The sequence below is a fragment of the Stigmatopora nigra genome, chromosome 5, assembly GCF_051989575.1.
Source record: "Stigmatopora nigra isolate UIUO_SnigA chromosome 5, RoL_Snig_1.1, whole genome shotgun sequence".
Lineage (NCBI taxonomy): Eukaryota > Metazoa > Chordata > Actinopteri > Syngnathiformes > Syngnathidae > Stigmatopora > Stigmatopora nigra.
The window spans coordinates 1,888,465-1,912,259 of NC_135512.1; the positions used below are offsets into that span (position 1 = coordinate 1,888,465).

General features: G+C 33.6%; 1 protein-coding gene across 2 annotated transcripts; it reads right to left on the bottom strand.

Annotated features, from left to right (window-relative positions):
* Window positions 1–3,403: 3,403 nt before the first annotated feature.
* Window positions 3,404–21,452, bottom strand: gabrg3 (gamma-aminobutyric acid type A receptor subunit gamma3). Of its 2 annotated transcripts, none has more exons than XM_077716171.1 (10): window positions 21,376–21,452; window positions 20,005–20,300; window positions 19,093–19,238; window positions 17,126–17,193; window positions 13,774–13,994; window positions 11,226–11,308; window positions 8,637–8,774; window positions 8,404–8,556; window positions 5,940–6,139; window positions 3,404–3,815 (listed from the first exon to the last, which is right to left on the bottom strand). In XM_077716171.1, exons 2-10 carry the CDS (start codon window positions 20,103–20,105, stop codon window positions 3,534–3,536), a joined length of 1,392 nt encoding a protein of 463 aa, XP_077572297.1. In that variant the 5' UTR covers window positions 20,106–20,300; window positions 21,376–21,452; the 3' UTR covers window positions 3,404–3,533. The 2 variants fall into 2 exon arrangements, with proteins under 2 accessions (XP_077572297.1, XP_077572298.1); XM_077716172.1 differs by having other exon boundaries at window positions 21,322–21,417.
* Window positions 21,453–23,795: the final 2,343 nt, after the last annotated feature.

Below are 23,795 nucleotides of genomic sequence, written 5' to 3' on the forward strand. Positions count from 1 at the left end.
TCCTAGTCACATTATGCTAATAGAAGCAATTGAACCTGACTTAAACATGCTAAGCTAGCCTAGCTAAGCTAACTTGACACTCTAAATTGCCCTTCACTATGACTTGTTCTGCCTGACACCATAGTTCTCTGGGATAGGCTCCAGCACCCTCTTCCTGACCCTTGGTCCGAGAAATGAACCAATAACAATGTCGGATTATCCACATATAAAAACTTTTATTATCTCACGATGTCTTAGTCGTAGTAGCACTAACCCACTTACAACAAAAAACAATGTCCTGTAGTCAAATTATTTTTTTTTTTACAATTATTATTAATATTATTTGTAATGTTGTGATTCAACCATTGGCCCGTTGACTTCACTCCAAATAACAGCGATACAATCGTCACATTTTGGCAAAACAGGCACAAACATGAAATTGACGAAAAATATACTGTACATGAAAAGTAAAATTGATGTTAAAAGGCAACCATAATTGATTAAAAAATAAATTAAATATATTAAATAAGTATGAAAATCCAGAAAGACAAAATACTTAAATTTTTTTGTGCATTTTTCCCCCAATGTCATTTAATTATTTTTTTATGGAACTTTTACGCTACTTAACAAATATTTAACATTTAAACAATTTAATTTAAACTAATATGTATTAATAAAGCCGTCTTTGGTCTATTTTCCACAAAAAAAATCTCATGTACAATCAAAATAATAATTTAAAACTAAAAATTAAACTAAAATCTGATTTTGAATTAATTTGTTTAGGTAAAACGGTAAAAAAATCCTTATAAATGAAATGTTTTAACTAATTTAGTTTGAAATTTATTAATTTTTATTAGACTTTATAGATTTAATGCGTTTATAAAAGAGCACCATTTGGACATTATTGCATTGTTGAAAAAAAAAAGATACAAGCTAAAACAATTTGCTAAAATGAAACAAAATCACATTTTGATTAAAAATGCTAACATTAAACTTTAATATTATTTTCATCTTAGCAATTCATTTTAAGATATCTTCTATCACTAACCAATTGCAACAGTGTTCAAAATTGACTCAATAAGCTAACTCTGTGCTAAATGCTAACATAACAGTAGCTTTCCCCCAAAAAGTTTGACTACTTAAATTATTTTACCTCAAAATTATACATTGTAAATCATTTTAGGCACCTGCGCTAGGTGGTTAGCGATGTAGCTAGCTATTTACCTTGTAATCTTCCTAAAAAAATAGCATTTCGGGTAGACATATCTATAATGCCTATAATTAGCTAGCTAGCTAGTTAGCCACCTTTACCCTGATAACCATTTGTTGTGCTAATGTGTTAAACTTTTATTTTTTTATTTTAATATCTTATTTTTAAAGAATTTAACTCCAGTAGGGCGGCGCAGTGGAGCAAGTGGTTTGTACATTGGCCTCACAACTGTGGGGTACCGGGTTCAAATCCAGGTTAATCCACCTGTGTGGAGTTTGTAGGCTGATTGGACATTCTAAAATGCCTGTAAGTGATTGGTTGTTTGTCTCATCGTGCCCTGCGATTGGCTAGCTGCCGCTTCTAGCCCAGAGTCAGCTGGGATAGGCTCCAGCACCCCCCGCGATCCTAATGAAGATGAGATAACATCAGCAGATGATTTTTGGGGTGAGTTGTTTAAACTATATCTTTTTTAAAAGTGGAAAAGAGCATAGTTTTGACATTTAAAATCATTTATTTTTGTTTACAAGGCATTGTTAAGCTAACACAAGCTAATTAGCAAAGTGTAGCTTTTAAGTGTGCTTTATTGTATTGTCTAGGAATACTGTGTATGAAAATATGTTAAAAAGTATAGAGTATGACACTCAATATTTGATTTGGGAATCCAACAGCTATGTTAAAATTGTACTCGTTATGAGTAGTAATAAAAGTGAATGTTAGCATTAGCATCAAAGGTCAAACTTTGAATTAGTCTTATAAATATTTTTATAGCAACTTAGCAAAGTGGAATCTTTCTGTTAAAAGTACTTTTTACTTGAAAATGTCATGAATAAATTCCTAATGTTGAGCAAAATAACTTTAACTCTACAAAAAATTACTTTCACGTAGCGAGATTAGCAAACAATCTCAACATTACTTTACTTCAGTATTATTTTTCAAACTATATTCAATGCGAACATATCTTAAATTATAAGATCATTAAAATTTGTATCACAAGGCACCACGTTATTATTTTGTTTTTTTTTTAACCAAAAAAAAATTGTAATGACGGTGCTGTATTTCAATGTTGCTAATGTACGCTACAAGAATTTTTTTAGGTATAGTGTTCCCTCGCTTATCGCGGTTAATGGGGACCGGGACTCCCCGCAATAAGTGCGTTTCCGCGAAGTAGGCGTGCCCCTTCAAAAATGCTTAAATAAACGTATAACACGTGCACAAAAGCACCACCAAGCAAAAACATCATAGTAGTAGTCCGGATGGAGGATCTTCTGCAGTTTTTTTGCACGTAAAAAAACATCGTTATTGGGAGTTGTGAACATTGTTTTTTTGGGCGGTGAAAATGCGCCATGACGTCATCAATGCCATTCCTGTACTCTCACCATGTTATTGACCATTTCTTTAGCCTTTTTTTTGATGCAATTACTAATTCTTATTGAATATTTTGTTTCCACCTCTTGTAAAATGATGTCATTTATAATTTTAATTTAATATCTTTATTTTTTTTATTTTCCTGAACTCTCACGATGTTATTGACCATTTCTTTGGCCCATTTTTTGATGCAATTACTAATTCTTATTGAATATTTTGTTTCCACTTCTTGGAAAAAGATGTAATTTATAATTTTAATTTAATATCTTTATTTTTTTTATTTTCCTGAACTCTCACCATGTTATTGACCATTTCTTTAGCCTTTTTTGATGCAATTACTAATTCTTATTGAATATTTTGTTTCCACCTCTTGGAAAATGATGTCATATATAATTTTAACTTTATATCTTTATTTTTTTTTTCCTGAAAAAAATCCACAAAGCTCTGAGTCCGTGATAGCTGAAGCGCGAAGTAGCGGGGGAACACTGTATTTTGTTTCGACCTCTTGTAAAATGATGTAATTTATAATTTTAACTTAATATCTTTTTTAAGTTTAAATTTTTATTTAAAAAAAAAAAAATATTTAAATTTTTATTTTTTATTAAATTTTATATTATTTTTTTCCTGAAAAAAATCCGCGAGTCCACCATAGCTGAAGCGCGAATTAGCGAGGGAACACTGTATTACATTAAAACAACATATTAGTTTTTTTTGTTATAACATGACTTTCACTCTCTCTACCTGTATTCTATATGGTGTACTGTATACAGGGGGGTAAATTTTTTTTTAAAAATTTAAAAAATAAAAAATTAAACAATTTTTTTTTTTTTTTGAATTAAATCTAAATTAAGCATTTTTGAAGGGAAATCCCTACTTGGCGGAAATTCACTTATCGCGATAGGTCCCGGTCCCCATTAACCGCAATAACTGAGGGAACACTGTACATCTTCCCAAAACTGTGATGTCATCAAAAAAACTACTAAAGGTAAAGATAACCTACCCAATAGACCACGTTGAAAAGCAGGAAGGAAGTTGGGAAAAAGACCCTGGAATAGGTGTCCAGTTCCAGTAAATCGATATGGACTCGACCTCTCCTCCAAGCGCCTTCCTTACAGTCGTCGTAGCAACAGAAGAAAGCGCCGCAGTCTTTCCCGTCCAGACATCGCGAGGCGCAAGAATCGTCAAAGTCTCGCCAGTACGTGGAATTGTTCAAGGCCAGTACCGTGTGTGGAGGCGGTCTGGCGCCCAGGACTAAGTAGTTCTGAAAAAAGAAAATAAGAAAAGGCATGGGAACTGAAAATAGGCGAGTCTTATCTGGGGTGCCGTGAAAGGGCAGTGTCACCTCGTCTGAAGCTTTTTAAAGGTTCTGTTCCATCAAGACGTTGACTCGACAGGGTAACATCAGATAAGGTCCAGGTACCTTGTGGGTCTTGGTTTTTTGTTCATTTGATTTACCAGTAAAACGGACATCTAACTGTCATTTGATTGTATTGAACTTACTATAAAAGACTGGCTTTGTCATATTATGTAATTGAAAATAAGTTGTTTTGTATAAAGAATGATACTTATAACGTGGAGGTAGAAGTATGACCAATGTACAGAAGTGTATGATGCTAACTAATTCATTGAATGAGATACTGTCACTTGTTATTGAGCTAATGGAAGAATTTAGCAGAGAGGTTGATAGAAATAATGCAGCTTTGTATTTTGTTTTTGAAGAGTGAAGCCTTACTGTACATGGTGTTTTTTGATGAAATGATATCCTTTCAATAAATTGTCTACTTTTTTGAATGAATAAATTTACTATACTATGTCGTTGTTTAGGAAACAAAACCCTACTATACCAAGTCATTTTTATTTAACCATTTTGTATTTAAACACACCTTAACCCTACCCATTTTGTATTTAAAATACCCTAACCCTAACCATATTGTATGTAAACACACCCTAACTCCAACCCTAAACCCAAACCCTAACCCAAACCATTTTGTATGTAAACACACCCTAACCCCAACACTAAACACAAACCCTAACCATTTTGTATTTAAACACCCTAACCCCAACCCTAAACCCTAACCACACCCTAACCCCAACCCCTAACCCTAACCATTTTGTATTTAAACACACCCTAACCCCAACCCTAAACCCAAACCCAAACCATTTTGTATTTAAACACACCCTAACCCCAAACCCTAACCATTTTGTATGTAAACACACCCTAACCCCAACCCTAAACACAAACCCTAACCATTTTGTATTTAAACACCCTAACCCCAACCCTAAACCCTAACCACACCCTAACCCCAACCCCTAACCCTAACCATTTTGTATTTAAACACACCCTAACCCCAACCCTAAACCCAAACCCTAACCATTTTGTATTTAAACACACCCTAACCCCAACCCTAAACCCAAACCCTAACCATTTTGTATTTATACACACCCTAACCCTAAACACACCCTAACCCCAAACCCTAACCATTTTGTATTTAAACACACCCTAACCCCAAACCCTAATCCTAAACACACCCTAACCCAAACCCTAAACCCTAACCCTAAACACACCCTAACCATTTTGTATTTAAACACACCCCAACCCTAAACCCAAACCCTAATCATTTTGTATTTAAACACACCCTAACCCCAACCCTAAACCCTAACCACACCCTAACCCCAACCCCTAACCATTTTGTATTTAAACACACCCTAACCCCAACCCTAAACCCAAACCCTAACCATTTTGTATTTTAACACACCCTAACCCCAACCCTAAACCCAAACCCTAACCATTTTGTATTTAAACACACCCTAACCCCAACCCTAACCATTTTGTATTTAAACACAGCCTAACCCTAAACCCTAACCCCAACCCTAACCATTTTGTATTTAAACACACCCTAACACTAACCATTTTGTATTTAAACACACTCTAAAGCTAACCCTAACCCAAACCCTAACCATTTTGTATTTAAACACACCCTAACCCTAACATTTTGTATTTAAACACACCCTAACCCTAACCATTTTGTATTTAAACACACCCTAACCCTAACATTTTGTATTTAAACACACCCTAACCCTAACCATTTTGTATTTAAACACACCCTAACCCTAACATTTTGTATTTAAACACACCCCAACACTAACCATTTTGTATTTAAACACACCCTAAAGCTAACCCTAAACCTAACCCTTTAAACACACCCTAACCCTAACCATTTTGTATTTAAACACACCCTAACCATTTTGTATTTAAACATACCCTTACCGCTAACCCTAACCATTTTGTATTTAAACACACCCTAACCCCCACTAAACACTAACACCCTAACTCTACATGGTCGTTTTATATGGGAAAAAAAAGCCTTACTGTACAAGTACTTACTCGTCGTTTCCTCTCCATACATCGCGGTCTTCGAGTGCTGCTGGAGTAATAGTTCAAGGTGGCGTACTCCATCAAGGCGGCAAAGACAAACAAGAAGCAGACCGTGACGAAAAGGTCCATGGCCGTCACGTAGGACACGCGGGGCAGAGACGTTCTGGCAACGGTACTCAGCGTGGTCATGGTAAGCACCGTGGTGATGCCTGTCACAAAAAAGCGGTCAGATACGAAAAAAAGTTTGATACACGAGCATACAAAGGAAATGCGTCAAACATTTTGGGTCAGACCATACAAAAAAAAAAATAAATTACCGTATTTTCGATATACAATTTTATCAACGATGAATTTAAAATTTTATTTTTTTAGTTAAATTTATCATTTTTCTGTATCATTTTTAGCCATGTTGCCCCCGAAAAAGGATAAAAAAATATGAAAATATGAAAAATGTAGTAGTCATACCTCAAAATTTAACTTTTTTGTATTTTTTAAGTAGAGATGTCATGTTTTTTTGGTTAAATCTTCTTGTTTTTGTTTCATTTTAAGGTACCGTATTTTCACGACTATAAGGCGCACTTAAAAGTCTTCAATTTTCTCCAAAATAGACAGTGCGCCTTATAATACAGTGCGCCTTATATATGGAAAAAAAACAGAAAACCAAAAACGAAAAACCACCACTGTCGGATAAAAAAAAAACACAAACAACACTGTTAAATATGCAGATGCCATCTTAGTTTACAACATCTTCCATCATTTAGCTCCTCCCCCACTGCAAGATTTTATCCAAAAAAATCCAAAACATCAACAATGGCTGGCTCTAGAGGTGACTGTTAGTAAGTGAGTGCTTCATACCTGAAAGTCAATAGCAATTTACGTATTTTCACCACTACAAGGCGCACTTCAAAGTCTTCAATTTTCTCCAAAATAGACAGTGCGCCTTATAATACAGTGCGCCTTATATATGGAAAAAATGTCATTCATTGAGGGTGCGCCTTATAGTCATGAAAATACAGTACTCCATATTTCCCTGGTGTGAATCACCCAAAATGTCCTCTCATTTAATAGAATAAAGCTACTACAAAAACAGGATGTTGTTAATGTCCAGTGTTCTTAGCACATCTGTGTATGACTGACTTTGTGGCTCCCTTGTGCGAATAGCGATGTTACTGTGGCAACCAGCTGGCCCCAGTTATTTTAGGCCCATAACCCACTGTTTCTATCCCGTTTTTTCTGAAGGCTGGCCTGCTTACACGCACCTGGACACCTTGCCGCAACACCTAGCGAATAACACCGTTGGCTAGCGATACTTTTCAAATCAACTATTTGAGTCAGGTTTCAAGTCAGGGACTCGTTTAAATTCCTAGTCAAGGTTCTAAGGTGGCCATGATCCCAATACCTGTCAACTTTGCTCCCCTTATTAATGATTGCCAAGAAAGGTATCAAAATTTCAAACAAAATTACATTAAGTTTAGAGCATGGGTGTCAAAGTGGCGGTCCGGGGGCCAAATCTGGCCCGCCGCGTCATTTTGTGTGGCCCGACAAAGTAAATGATGAGTGCCGACTTTCTGTTTTAGGATTAAATTCAAATGAAGAGTATAAATGTATATTATATTTCCTGATTTTCCTCCTTTTAAATCAATAATTGTCATTTTTTTAATCATTTTTTCTGTTAAATTATTGTCAAATCTAAAAATATATCCAAAAAAGTTCAAATAAACATTGTTATAGATCTATAAAAAAACTGAATATTTAGGGCTTCTCCCCTTTTAAATCAATAATTGTCATTTTTTAATCATTTATTTTCAGTTTTTTTGTTCAGAAATTATTGTCAAATCTAAAAATATATCAAAAAAGTTTTTTCTGTGTTTTTAGTTCAAAAATAATTTTGTCAAATCTAAAAATATATTTTAAAAAAATCTAGAATAGACATTGTTTTAGATCTATAAAAAAACAGAATATTTAGGGCTTCTCCCCTTTTAAATCAATAATAGTCATTTTTAATCATTTTTTCAGTTTTTTTGTTCAAAAATTATTGTCAAATCTAAAAATATATCAAAAAAAGTTTTTTCTGTGTTTTTAGTTCAAAAATAATTTTGTAAAATCTAAAAATATATTTAAAAAAAATCTAAAATAAACATTGTTTTAGATCTATAAAAAAACAGAATATTTAGGGCTTCTCCCCTTTTGAATCAATAATTGTCATTTTTTAATCATTTTTTTCAGTTTTTTGTTCAAAAATTATTGTCAAATCTAAAAATATATCAAAAAAAGTTTTTTCTGTGTTTTTAGTTCAAAAATAATTTTGTAAAATCTAAAAATATATTTAAAAAAAAATCTAAAATAAACATTGTTTTAGATCTATAAAAAACGGAATATTCAGGCCTTTTAATCCATTTATTAAAAAAAATCTAAATATCATATCTAAAATGGTCCATCGAGTTGATTGAAATTGCACATTTTTTCAACTTACCCAAAGCAGTCCTGGCCGGCGTGGCATCCTTCTTGATCCAGAAGGAAACCCACGAAAGGACCACGGTGAGAATACAAGGAATATAGGTCTGGATAGTAAAGTATCCCATCCGTCTTCTAAGGTCAAAGTAGACTGTCATCACCATGTAATCGCCTGCAGAAGTTGAACCAAAACCTGAATCCAGTATGCCTTGAGATGTTTTTACTGAAGACTTTAGGGTTTGAAAGGAATACCTGCCGCAGTTTTGAGGATGTCTGTTGTGTTTCTCAAACCCAGGAAGTCAAACTGGTAAAGGCGCCAGGACTTTTGGTCGGACGTCTCTACCGAGTGGCGTCTCCATTTGTAGTTCAGCTCGTCTCGTGGGTACCCGTCTGACTCAATTCAAAACAAAGAAGAGAGAATAGACAAAAATTAATAAAGACTATGATCTCTAGGACTATAATTTAGTTTTGTAACGTAAATCAAACCCAGAAAATGTAATTAAATTGCCTTAAAATGGTTGAATTTGACAATGTCCCTCGTATAAGCCGCCCAATTGCCCATTTCACAAAATTAAAACCAAGAAAATGTCATTAAATTGTCTCAAAATGGTTGAATTTGACAATTTCCCTCGTATAAGCCGCCTGATTCACCATTTTCACAAAATCAAACCCAGAAAACTTAATTAAATTGTCTCAAAATGGTTAAATTTGACAATTTCCCTCGTATAAGCCGCCCCTGATTCACAATATCCACAAAATCAAACCCAGAAAACATAGTTAAATTACCTTATAATTGTTGAATCTGACAATTTCTCTCGTATAAGCCTCCCCCGAAATCACCATTTTCACAAAATCAAAACCAGAAAACGTAATTAAATTGCCTTAAAATCGTCAAATTTTCCAATTTCTCTCATATAAGCCGCCCCCGATTTACCATTTTCACAAAATCAAACCCAGAAAACGTCATTAAAATCCCTTAAAATCGTCAAATTTTCCAATTTCCCTCGTATAAGCCACCCCTGATCCACCATCAGACAAAAAAATAAAAATTTGCTTTTAAAGTTTCAATTTGACAATGATTGGCCCTTAATAGCAGACACGAATGATCCGAAATAAGAACGATCCAAAAATAATTTCATGACAAAAATGGAGTTATCCTACTATAACTGAATATAACTAAATTACCAAAAGGTCCCACATAATTTGACCCGCATTATCAGTGTCTAAAAAAACATTCAAATATTTCCCATCCACATTTTAATTGATTGGAAGCAATAAACACCAAATTTGCCGTGATAAAAAAACACTCATTGTAACACAAAGAATCCCATTAAAATTTGATGAGCACTCCGTGGATTTAATTGCAATCATTCATCAAGATTGGAAGAAAAACAATTAGTCCTTTTTTACCCAAGTCTAATTGCTACAAATTTCTAACAAATTGCCATTGGGCATGGTAGTAAGATAGGGTATAAAATTGATAGGTCGACAAAGGCTAATGCGGCATGTAGCTTGTTTTTCAAGCAACAATCTTTAGCGCTAAATTAGCTTGTGTTGAGTATCCGTCACGTTCTATTTGGATTGTGAATTGACCCGACGCTAACATGCTAACGGTGGCGGTGAGCTACATACACGCATTGTAATACGTTGATTAGTAGAAGAACCCCAGGGACACGCCCCCCCCCCCCCCCCTCATTCACCCTTTGGAATGGACTCCCGAGGTTTTTGGTCTGAACTGGTCGCCACGGCAACGCTGTCACATCCACTGACTTAAGTAAAGGTGAACGGCTTTCAGTTCTTCAAAAAAACCCTCTCCGCCCTCACCCCGCGGCGACCGATCACGTCAGAGTGAATGGCGTTCATTTATGGCTAAGTGCTTCCTTTTGAAAGGATCTGTAAAAAAAAAAAATCCATATTTACATGCGCTAGGGTGATGTTTTCTATTTTATGGTATGACTATTGGAACCAAAGCAACCATTTGTTGGGTGTCTCAAATTAATGGACGATAACCGGGTATGAAATGAAACTAGCACTGCCAAATGTTAAAAAAAATCGTGTTTTTCAGATTTGGTGACTCTTAGTGTCGCGCAAAAATAGAGCTCAAAATTGTCCAATTTTCTGATGCTTTCCAAATAGTTTTAAATAAGTATCATATTGGCCTGAATATAAGACGACTCCATTTTTTGCGGGACTTCAGTTTGGGAAAAAAGCCTTTTTTTTTTCCAGATTTGGTGACTCTTTACTAGTGTAATTTGCAAGTGATGTGCACAAAAATATAGCTCAAAATTGTCCAATTTTCTGATGCTTTTCAAATAGCTTTGAATAAGGCCTGAATATAAGACGACTCCGTTTTTTGTGAGACAGGAGTTTGGGGAAAAAAGACTGTTTGAACATCAAATAACTATTTTTATACAGAACATACTGACACAACAAAAAATGACTATAATGTTATATTCGAGAGATGTTATTTAACGTCATTCAAATCATGCAAAAAAATGTTTATCACATCTTAATATGTGAAAATGTAAATATCTAAACTAAAGTGCAACCACATTTGTAAATGAATGGTTTCTGGTTTTTGAAATGTAAATGAACAAATCTACCAAAAAATTGCAATAACCCAATTTCCCATCAAAGTGTTCAGCATATCTGGCGCCCTCTAGCCTGGTACAACATCTAGACCCCGAATGTAAGACGACCTACACTTTTTGTCTTATTTATACGCAAAAAACATCTTATATTTAGGGCCTATACGGTAAAAATAACAAAAAAAATATTATAAACGCTTTGACAACGCATTGAACCAGTTGACATATAATAAAGTCAGTACGGTGTACTCACAGCTGGAGAAGACGAGCGGACATGAATGTTGGTCCATGGGAAAGTTGTGTAGCCGCAGCTGGCACTCGGCATTAATGGTCAGTCTGTTGATAGAAAAAAAATGGCTGCCGTTATTTTTTGGGTACTTATTTTGCATGCAAAAGGATGAAACATAAATAAACTCATACACTGAGTAAACATGGTCAACCAATGCAATAAATTGAGCCATTTGAGTTGGACATTCACTTTTTCTGAGTGCAAGGTTAATATAATAGTTGAAATCTAAATATAAAAAAATTGAGAAAATATGCTTTTTATCTGTACATTTTGTTTAATTATCTAAACTTATTAACTATCATAGCAAGTGATCAGTTTTACTACTACTACTGCCAACTACCCCAATCAAATTGGATTGGACACCTCTTGCCATCAATGGCATCTAATGAGTTAATTCCTAAAAGTATAAACAAATCTATATCTATATCTACATCTATATCTACATCTATATCTACATCTATATCTACATCTATATCTACATCTATATCTACATCTATATCTACATCTATATCTACATCTATATCTACATCTATATCTACATCTATATCTATATCTACATCTATATCTACATCTAATCCATATCTAATCCATATCTAATCCATATCTAATCCATATCTAATCCATATCTAATCCATATCTAATCCATATCTAATCTATATCTAATCTATATCTAATCTATATCTAATCTATATCTAATCTATATCTAATCTATATCTAATCTATATCTAATCTATATCTAATCTGAATCTAATCTATATCTAATCTATATCTAATCTATATCTAATCTATATCTAATCTGAATCTAATCTATATCTAATCTGAATCTAATCTATATCTAATCTATATCTAATCTATATCTAATCTATATCTAATCTATATCTAATCTATATCTAATCTATATCTAATCTATATCTAATCTATATCTAATCTATATCTAATCTATATCTAATCTATATCTAATCTATATCTAATCTATATCTAATCTATATCTAATCTATATCTAATCTATATCTAATCTATATCTAATCTATATCTAATCTATATCTAATCTACATCTAATCTACATCTAATCTACATCTAATCTATATCTAATCTATATCTAATTATATCTAATCTATATCTAATCTATATCTAATCTATATCTAATCTATATCTAATCTATATCTAATCTATATCTAATCTATATCTAATCTATATCTAATCTATATCTAATCTATAGCGAAATCTATATCGAAATCTATATCGAAATCTATATCGAAATCTATACCGAAATCTATATCGAAATCTATATATATCTATATTTTTTTAATCCAATCTTTTTGACTCAAATACGATTTTCTGAGCGATTTCCAATAGAAAATTTGATGGTAAAATATCATTCATCTAACAGTTTACCTCCGCATAGTTGAAACCGATGACGTCATCGAAAGTAAGGATGACTCATCAGAAAAGTGTCATCTAAAATGGGGTATATTAATAGTGGCTCTGAGGGAGAAGATCATGATCCCAGTGACATTTTATCATCCAAGTTGCAAATCGTCATAACACGGCAAACATGAGCGAGAAAGCGAAACGGAAGCATCTTTTAGTTCCATTAACATCAACTCTAATGAATAGTAATTATCTTACATTTACGCCTGTTGGCTGTACAAGCCAGCATAGCCATTAAAAAGTGAATAACTTCTCATGGATATATTAAAAAGACTTCCAGCTATATGATGGAAGATTTTGTAAACTAAAATGGCATCTGCATATTTAACAGTATTGTTTCAGTTTGTGTTTTTTTAATATCCGACAGTGGTGGTTTTTCGTTTTTGGTTTTCTGTTTTTGTTCCATATATAAGGCGCACTGGATTATAAGGCGCACTGTCTATTTTGGAGAAAATGTAAGACTTTTAAGTGTGCCTTATAGTCGTGAAAATACGGTAATTGCTATTGACTTCAAGGTATGAAGCATTTTTTGATGTTTTGGATTTTTTTGGTATAAAATCTTGCAGTGGGGGAGGAGCTATATGATGGAAGATTTTGTAAACTAAGATGGCTGATCTGCATATTTAACAGTATTCTTTCAGTTCAAGCATTTGTGTTTTTTTAATATCCGACAGTGGTGGTTTTTGGTTTTCTGTTTTTTCCATATATAAGGCGCACTGGATTATAAGGCGCACTGTATATTTTGGAGAAAATTTCAGACTTTTAAGTGCGCTTTATAGTGGTGAAAATACGGTATATATCCTCTTTACATCATTTTAGCAGCCCAAAGTGCAATTTTAACTATCTTAACCTTTAGAAAGCAGCAATAAGTAAAGAAAAAAACGGAAGAAATTTTGCATTTTTTTTCCCACTCTGGCTAAAGCTGCCACAAATGTCAGCGTTATTTACTTCCATTAAGTCATGACACATTTAATACCCGCTGACATTTCATTGTGCAATCAGCAAATGAGCTTCTCCCAAGCTAACACTTCCGACGACATAACTGGTAAATACGTCAAAAAAAGGCGATAATTGGCATTACCTTAAGGTGTAGAGGATCTTGCCGTCGTTCCATATCCGTAGCAGCTGATTGGGCATGGTGATCCAGTGGGCGTCGGCATTCTTGGAGTTGCGGAAGATGGTGTCTGGGAGCCAGATGAGGCCCACCATGTTGCTGTTTAAGGTTAGAATCTTCATGGTACTGTTGTAGCGGAGACGGCTGTCGGTCCAAGTTTGTGCGAAGATTATGTCAATTTGGTATTCCTAGGAGGAACGGCATAGATTTGGTTAAAATTGTGCAACTGAGGGGGATTATGGCTCAATTTGGGGGCCCAAAATTGGAAAATGGTTACTTTCCTAATTTCTCCTAATCCTAATTTAGATAAAAATTTCTAACGTTTTCAATCTAGCCAAAACAAAAGACTAGGCCCATTATAAAAATGATTTGAAAAAGACTCAAAGAGTCGGCCATTTTGCTTTGAAAGGTCCATTTCTTAGTTCCAAAAATGAACCCAAGTCATCCTTTCAAAACTAATCAGTTAAAAATTTTGTGAATATGACAGTCACAACATGTTGACAAAAGGTTATGTTGAAAAGTCGGCCATTTTGCTTGGAGGGGTCAATTTCTTAGTTCCAAAAATGAACCCAAGTCATCCTTTCAAAACTAATCAGTTAAAAATTTGGTGAATATGACTGTCACAACATGTTCACAAAAGGTTATGTTGAAAAGTCGGCCATTTTGCTTTGAAGGGTCCATTTCTTAGTTCCAAAAATGAACCAAAATCATCCTTTCAAAACTAATCAGTTAAAAATTTGGTGAATATGACTGTCAAAACATGTTCACAAAAGGTTATGTTGAAAAGTCGGCCATTTTGCTTGGAAGGGTCCATTTCTTAGTTCCAAAAATGAACCCAAGTCATCCTTTCAAAACCAATCAGTTAAAAATTTTGTTAATTTGACAGTCACAACATGTTGACACAAGGTTATGTTGAAAAGTCAGCCCTTTTAATTTGAAAAATCCATTCCTTAATCATTAAAAATACCTGGAAAGTTCAAAAAACGACCCCAATAATGCTTTAAAAGACAATGACTGTATTTACTCGCATATAAGCCACATTTGTGGGACAAAAAAATGGCAAAAAATTTGGTGAACTATTATGATTTTTTAAACAAATAGAAAGTTCCAAAAATGACCCTAATTCACCATTTACAAGACAATGACCATATTTACTCGCATATAAGCCGCGTTTGTGAGTCAAAAAATGCGGTTTATACGAGGGGCCAGTTTATATGCGAGTAAATACGTAATCTTCAAAAAGAAAATTGGTGAACTATCATAACAATCACTAAAAACAGTCAAAAAAAATGCTGAAAAACTGCCCATTTTGATTTGAACTAGGGATCCAAAAATTCCAAAAATGACCCGATTAAAACACTGAGCATAAAAAAAGTGAACTATCATAAGATCATGCGCAAAAAAATTCAGGAAAAACTAAAAAATTTGGTTTAAAAAAGTTCTCCAACCCTTTTTTGGAAAGAAAAACAAACCTTTAACATCAATTTCACCAATCAATAACCAAAAAAATGTTCCAAGTCATTTTAAAGACACACTAACATAGTTTAAACGTAAAATGGAGTCAGCCATTTTGGTTTTGAATCAACTATGGTCCCCCACAAAGCCACACAATCACCTTGATGATTGGTCGTCAAAAGCATGTTCTACATTCCTCACAGCGTGCAGCTAAAATGACTATTATTACTGTATTCCATCGCTAAGTGAGACCTCACGCTGAGAATTCCCATGGCAGCGCTTTCTTTTTGATCAAAACTTCCACCTCCCTTCTTGCTTTCCAAATATTTTGGCGTAGCGTTTGACCTTTTGGTCGAGGCTGCTAGAGTAGTGGGCCAATTACCAGTAAGTCCATAATGAACATGGCGTTGGGGGCGACCTTTAATTGTGCTTCGCTACAGGAAGCGAAACGAGAAAAATGGAGGTAGATTTAGTCAAATAGCAGACATTTTCAATTTGCTAATCTATTGGAAAAATGTTCCTGTTTGACAAAAACGGGTGAGATGTTATGAGAAGACGGATAAATGCTTTAAAAAAAGTGTATTTAACAAGTTATTTAACATGTATGAACAATAGCACGGTCAAAATAAGTGATTATGAGATGCAGGACTAAACTGATCGACCCACTTAAAAAAAAAATCCAAGTGAATTTAAGTAGGGCGATATGACAATTTTTTTTTTTTTTTTAGTATGTTGGCAATGGAATTTGAAGAAAAAAAACAGCATCACTATAGTACCGTATTTTCACGTCTATAAGGCGCACTTAAAAGTCTTAAATTTTCTCCAAAATAGACAGTGCGCCTTATAATACAGTGCGCCTTATATATGGAAAAAACTGAAAACCAAAAACCAAAAACCACTACTGTGGGATATTAAAAAAAAAACACAAACGCCTGCCATCTTAGTTTACAAAATCTTCCATCATATAGCTCCTCCCCCACTGCAAGATTTTATACAAAAAAAAATCTAAAACATCAACAATGGCTGGCTCTAGAGGTGACTGTGAAGTAGTGAGTGAGTGCTTCATACCTGGAAGTCAATAGCAATTACCATACTTTCACCACTATAAGGCGCACTTAAAAGTCTTAAATTTTCTCCAAAATAGACAGTGCACCTTATAATACAGTGCGCCTTATATATGGAAAAAATGTCATTCGTTGAGGGTGCGCCTTATAATGCGGTGCGCCTTATAGTCGTGAAAATATGGTAGTTATAATTGTGGGACTGTAGATTTTAATTGAATATGAAATTAAAATAACGTAAGTTAAGTTATATAGATAAGTTTTGCAACAATTTCAGAACATTTAAATAAAATGGGAAAATAACCTTAAGTAAAATATTCCAGGCTGTCCTCAAATGAGATTATTATTTTCAAAATTGATTAAAAATAGGGAAAAAAATAGAATTCACTTGGATTGTTTTTTTTTTCACGAAATTTCCCGAATACGCAATGAATATAGTTATCTAAGCTAATGCTCTGTATTAGCCTCTATTGCTAACATGCTAGCATTGGTCTAGAACTAGCGCTCATCTCGCTACAGTGAACAACAGCAAATGCTGAACACATTAATGGTTAATCCAGTTATTTTTATTATTTATTTTGTTGTGTTAGCATTATTTACTGTCTAAAAATTGAATTTCGTATTCAAAGACTTGTTTAAAAAACTTGAGTCTTGAAAATTGGGGTCATCTTATATTCCAGCAAATACGCAAATGCATAAATATACCATCATCTTCATTGCTATTTTACATTTTATGGGAAAGACACTTGCTAACTACAAAAAACACTGAAAAAACGCTGCAATCCAAAAAGTCATCCCCTCACCATATCAATGGAGGACACGGGTCCGATGCTGTTGACAAAAATGTCCACGTCGATGACCGTGGGCTTTTCTGTTGAAAGGGGAGGAGAATGCTGATTAGTGAAGTAGCCAAGTAGCGCTTGTGGCTAATGGGACTTAAAAACGTGTCCAAAGCTTAATCAAGCCAATCAAGCGCTATGCAAAAAAAAAATTACATGTACGCTACACACTTTGCATGTTAAGCAATTGCACTTAACTCTTTCAGGGGTGGAGTTTTTTTTTAATCTAAATGTTTTTATTCATTTTTTTTTAATTAATTTGCTGTTATTTATTTTTCGGGTAATGTATATTTTGTTACTCTCAATTATTTGGGTTGGTTTTTTCATGATTTGCTTTTTTAACAGAATTTATTTGTCAAATTATACATTCATTTTATAGGAATTATTGATATTTTTATTTATTAATTTTATAAAGAACTATTAATTTTTCTCCTGCTGATTTTCCATTTTTGTATTTTTTATTCAATTTATTTGCAAAATTGATTCTTCAATAAATTCATTCATTTTATTGAATATTATTTAAATTATTGAGAATTTTATAATGAATTATCCATATATTTTTAATAATTTAAGAAAAAAAAGTATTTTACCTAAATGTTTTTCCAAAAAATATAATTAGCAATCAATCTATTTTATTTTTAAATTATTGATGTATTGTCCATCTCAAAATACAAATATTACAATTGAATGTCAAACGGGACCGCAAAATATTTTCCAGTGGGCCGCCCTTAGCCCGTGGGCCACATTTTTAAAACCCTATACCTAGATCAATGTCATAAAAAAATTAAAAATAAGGAAAAAAACAACTTTCCACATTAAAAAAATTAAAAATGTGCATGAAAGCGTAAACATAAAGAAGTGAAGAGGCTAGCCAATTCGATTTTCGGAAGAAAACCGAAGTATCTTTCTTTTCCTTCACCGAGCGTCTGCTAATCCATCTTTGATTTCCGATATAAAGTCATCAAAGAAGGAGGATTAACTTTTCATTACTTTCCTTTGAAATAAAAGAACAAACGCAGCGGAAAATCAATATCGCCAAGAGAGTAGCTTCACTAATTTAGGACATAGCTGGCTAGCTAGCTAGCGGCTAGCTCTACATGCTAGCATTTTTTAACCAGCTCCAAAATGAAAAATATCATAATTTGTATGCGTCAACAAGCTTCAAACCAGATTGAAAGCATTTTTTTGTTGACAAAGAGCAGCTGGGATTAATAGGGAGTAAATAACAGCAATGAAATTGGATGAATGAGTCAATCAATCGATCAATGTCATTTGTTGGAGTGCCTTTGAGCGGTCGAGGTGTGTCGCCATGGTGATGAAGTGGCAATCTGCCAATGGGCGTGCGATGGACGCGACAAAAAAAGGTGTTGTGACTATTTTTTTGTTCTCCGTGACAAAAGTTTTGGGACGGAAAAAGCAGCCAATTGAATGGGAGTTAAAAAATGTTGTTGTTGGATGGTTGTTTTTGTTATTTTTTGGTTTTGTGAAGCAAATACATCAACTATTTTAAATTTAAAACGCATGAAAATTGTGACAGGTTTTTGACCCACAATAATATTTTTTTTTAATTGAAAATGATTATGTTATTGGAATTCTAGCGCCGCCAATAGCAGAAATATGCATGAAAATCAAATTATATCAACAAAAACAAACAATAAAATAAAACAAAAAAATATATAAGTAGTCAACAAAAAAATAAGTAATTTTTTGGATTAGTTATTATGTTGACTACTTATGTATTTATTGCTTATTGATTATTTATTGTTATTATTTATTGATTATTTGACAGTTTTTTGGATTGTTGTGATTTGTTTACTAGCTTTAAATCTCATTATACTTGGTTAATGACAATTTTGAAGCTTTTCAACTCTGGATTGCACATCAAACATCATCAAAGTGTTGATATTGTTATGAAAAATTGTGATATTGACCTCCAATGTCGGGTCTGAGCTTGCGGTCATATTCCTTAAGGAGCCCGTTGAGGATCTCCGTGGTGTCTGACTGATGAGATTTGGATGGCAACATCAGACGGACGATCTCGTCCTCGTAGTCCTCTTCGTAATCGCACGTCACGGACCTAAAATAATTAAAAAAAACATGCATTTTTACAATTATAAAACAGTTAAAATATCGTATCCTATCTTTTTTAAATTCAGTTTATTCCGACATTTACTCTTAGTCAAAATAAGCCACTTTTAAAAACGAAGAAAAGAAGTTTCACACTCATAAAATAGTTTATAAAGCACAAATAATTGTATAAAAGATTGTTATTTTTTTACAAACTATCAAAATGATTGATTCCATATCTTGGATATCGCATCAAACGAAACAGTGCTACCAGGTGGTCAGCAGTGGAATTGCATATAAAACAAACAAACCAGTGCTGAAGTACAAAGAAAATGAAGAATTATTAGCTGTTATATTGCTGCCAAAATGGCATAATTAGCCACACTGCATTATTGTGTATTTATTAATAATAAACCATCAAATACACAACTAGTTTTTGCATTTTTTTAGGGTAAAGCATGCTTAAATGGATTATTAACATTAATTTAAAAAAGTGTTATCATAATCTACTATGACTTTAAAACAAAATAAACTCTAAAATCCACTATAATTACACAAAAAACAGATTTCAAAATCCCACCATACATATTTTTTACATAAAAACAATCCCCTATAATTAAAAACCTTCATTTTTTTCCAATAAGTAACATTTTTTTTAATTCCTTCATCATCTTGAATGTAAAATTCAACTTTGCAAAAATTCCCAGCACATTTTTTTGGACATTTTGTACTTCTATCCCAAGTTGTGTCCAATTTAGACAACGTTAAGAACCTACCTCACATGAAGAGCTCCGAGAAGAAGAAGAAGAAGAAGAAGGAAACGAGACATCCAGGTGGAGGTCATGCTGCTTCCGAGTCCCACCCGGACCTTCCTCATCCTTCATTGGCGCCCGTGAAATACATTTTTTTTTCATATCCCGAAGGTTGGCGTCGTGTTGCTTTTCCGCACAGCCTCAGCGTGCGTCCTCCTCCTCCTCCTCTTCTTCTTCTTCTTCATCATCATCATCGACCAAGCCGAGTAGACTGAGCGTCACGGCATGTGTGAAGGCAGGTGAGAAAGGAGGAGCATTTCCTATTTGTCAAATAAAAAAAAGTTAAATCAATGTCTACCATTGACGTCTATGGACGTCCAATCCATTTGAACCAGCTGTTCAAATGGATTGGACGTCCATCACTGTCAAATGTAAAGATTTATAAAGCTTCAAAATGAATCATCATTAGTCTATTTTCATTAGTGGCACGTTAGTACTTTATTTATATACTTTTTTCCCCATAGTTTTGCTGGGTATGTGACTTAAACTCTTTTATTTTGTTTATTTTTATGGTGGAAAAACATATACATTAAATTATAAAAGAAAAAATGGCAGGTTAAAACATTAGCGTGAGCATTCTCTGTATATTAACCACCAAAAAGTACAAATAAGTAGCTAGAACATGTTTTTTGTTTTGTTTGAGCATTACTATTTAGGTACTAATTGAATATTGTATGTAGTAAAATATGATCTGGGACTTGATCTGGTAAACAGCACCCTCGTGCGTCCTAACAGGGTTACTACGGATTTGGGCCAGTTGGTGCTCACTATTAGTGTATTTCCACACAATATAAAAAAAAAACATTGAATTTCTTTAACGAAATGATATGGAAGATGAACACAAAACTACAATTTTTCCAGTCTCTAGCAATCATTTCAATTAATAATGTATAATTGTGATCAAAACTTGACATTTTTGACGAGAAAATTATGCAATGAAATGTTCTTGATGGAACACAAATACACAAGAGCGGCCATTTTGATAGCACGAAAATACTCGTTAGTTATTTCAACAACTGAAGGGAGAAATCCATGAACTTGGCCACTCTTATCCCATCTCTACTTTGTATACTACAAAACAAATGAATTTATAACTAAAACCAGTTTTTAGTTTGTACCCCTAAATTATAACCCGGTACAATAAACTGATGGTTGTGGTTACTATCCGGGACGAATATATTACAGGCTAATCTGGGGAAAAACCATCATATTGACCACGTTTTTTGCTCATTCACATTCTTGAAAACATCGTTTACCGTAACAAGAACTTTTTCGTTTTACCTCGTATTTAAAAGATGAATCGAAGTCGATTTCAAACAAACTTGAGAAACTAACCTTACTAGGCCGCTTCGCATTCAGGCAAAATGTTTGCTAAGAAAGTCACTTCCGTGACACCTGGTGCTGTTCCTACCCGTTTGCCCTGATTGGCTCGCCTTCAGAAAACGACCAATCATACTAAGCCATTTTATGACGTCATCAAACTGTCCAAAATAGTTCACTGTCCCATAAAAAGAATTTATCCGTTACTTTTTTGGCTCCTATTTCACTGAGGATATTTTATTTATTTTGGAAACTTGTGAAATTGGCCCAATTACAAGAACCAATTTACCCTAAAAGATTATAATTAACCATATTGTTGCTTCCTATTTACATTGGAACCCCCTGTCAATTCTTTTAAATGGGTCGGTCTTCATTTCCGAAGTAGTGCGTTACTTTGTGTTGTGAAAAAAATATATATATATAACAATAATAACTAATAACAATAATAACTAATAATAACAATATTTCTGTATTTTTTTCTTTTATTTCAAGAAAAAAAATATAGATCTATATCAATGTTTATTTGAGCATTTTTAAACATATTTTTAGAATTTTTAGAATTTTTAAAATGATTTTTGAACTAAAAACACAGAAAAAATGATTAAAAAATTAGAATTATTGATTTAAAAGGGGGAAATCAGGAAATTTAACATACATCTATACTCTTTATTTGAATTTCATCCTAAAACAGAAAGTCGGCTCTCATGATTTACTTTCCCGAGCCACGCAAAATGATGTGGCGGGCCACATTTGGCCCCCAGGCCGCCACTTTGACACCTGTGATATAAAATATACTTTTGGGTCAATTTCTATGATTTTTTTTATATCCAAAAACCATCATAAAGAGTAGTATCGCGATTAATCGCAATCTGTGAACCGCAATACAAATTCCATCCCAACTTTTAGGGCGAGACGGGTAAAAATGTGCGTAAAGGTTATCCACCGCGTCAATTTGCACCCGTCCCGTGACGGATACGCCGAGGGCGCCGTGAGCGGCGGCTTAAGTCGCTGCGCCGAGAACGCAAAAAGCAACTTAAATGCAGCTAAATCCTCGGCAAGCAGATGTGAGCCAGATGTTGAAAGATGGATTTATACGTGCGCTAACTGACGGACATGTGCGTCTGCGTGCCATGTGTAATCAAGCACGTGCCGTCGGCTTGTTGTTCCATTAAGGAAGATTAAGCTTCGTGTGCAGAAATGCATCTTGACTATAGGCAGAAAAAATATATACTATTTTTAATACAGTCGTGGGCTGGCTCCGCCTTCTTTAACGTAAAACACCTCAAAATTTATAAAAGCAACATTCATCTGTGATATACATTTTTTGTCACGTTTATATTTCCTAGGCAAGTCAGGTGTCAAAGTGGCGGCTCGGGGGCCAAATCTGGGCCGCCATATCATCTTGTGCGGTCCGGGAAAGTAAATAATGAGAGTCGACTTTTTGTTTTAGGATTAAATTAAAATTAAGAGGATAAATGTATATTATATTTCCTCATTTTCCACATTTTAAATCAATATTTGTCATTTTTTAATCAATTTTTTTTCAGTTTTTGGTTCAAAAATTATTGTCAAATCTAAAAATATACAAAAAAAGTTAAAATAAACGTTGTTTTAGATCTATAAAAAACTGATTATTTAGGTCTTCTCCCCTTTTGAATTAAGAGTATAGATGGATATTAAATTTCCTGATTTTCCCTTTTTAAATCAATATTTATCGTTTTTTTTAATCAATTTTTCTGTGTTTTTAGTTCAAAAAATATTTATTTATTCCAGTAGTGGCCAGAAGTTAAGCACAGTAATCCCTCGAATATTGCGGCTTCAACTTTCGCTGATTTTTTTTCTCCATAATAATTTTGTATAATTTTTTTTAGTCAAAAAAAATGTGAAAATCCACGGTAAAACTCGCAAGCAGAAGCCACGCCCCCTGTTCTGTGCTTGCTACTAGAACTCAGCACTGAAGTTAAAAAAAAAGTAAAAAAAAATTAAAGCTAAAAAAAATCAACAAAAAAAAACTTTTTTTAATGAATAGGGTGACCTTTCTTTGTGGTTTTTTGTTTATCGCGACCATATCTGCTCTACATAAACCGTGATAATCGAGGGATTACTGTACTTCTTTGAATTAAATAAATAAATCAATTTTTATTCTCTTCAAAACTGTTTTTGATTAAAAACTATTTTAAAAATGTCTATTTAATCTAAACAAAACTGTTGCATGAATAATGTCACTGTTTTTTTTCAGAGAAAGCATTATTTATTGCTTCAGATATTTGCATTTAAAGAACAGCCCATATTAAAAATGCACTTTCATATGATAATATAATAAGTATAATACATCCATGTGCTACCAAAAAGGTTCTTTTAAAATTGTGACAGGCCACTCAGGAGGCATATACATACATTTTTGCATTCATTTTTTTCATAACTGGAACAAATGC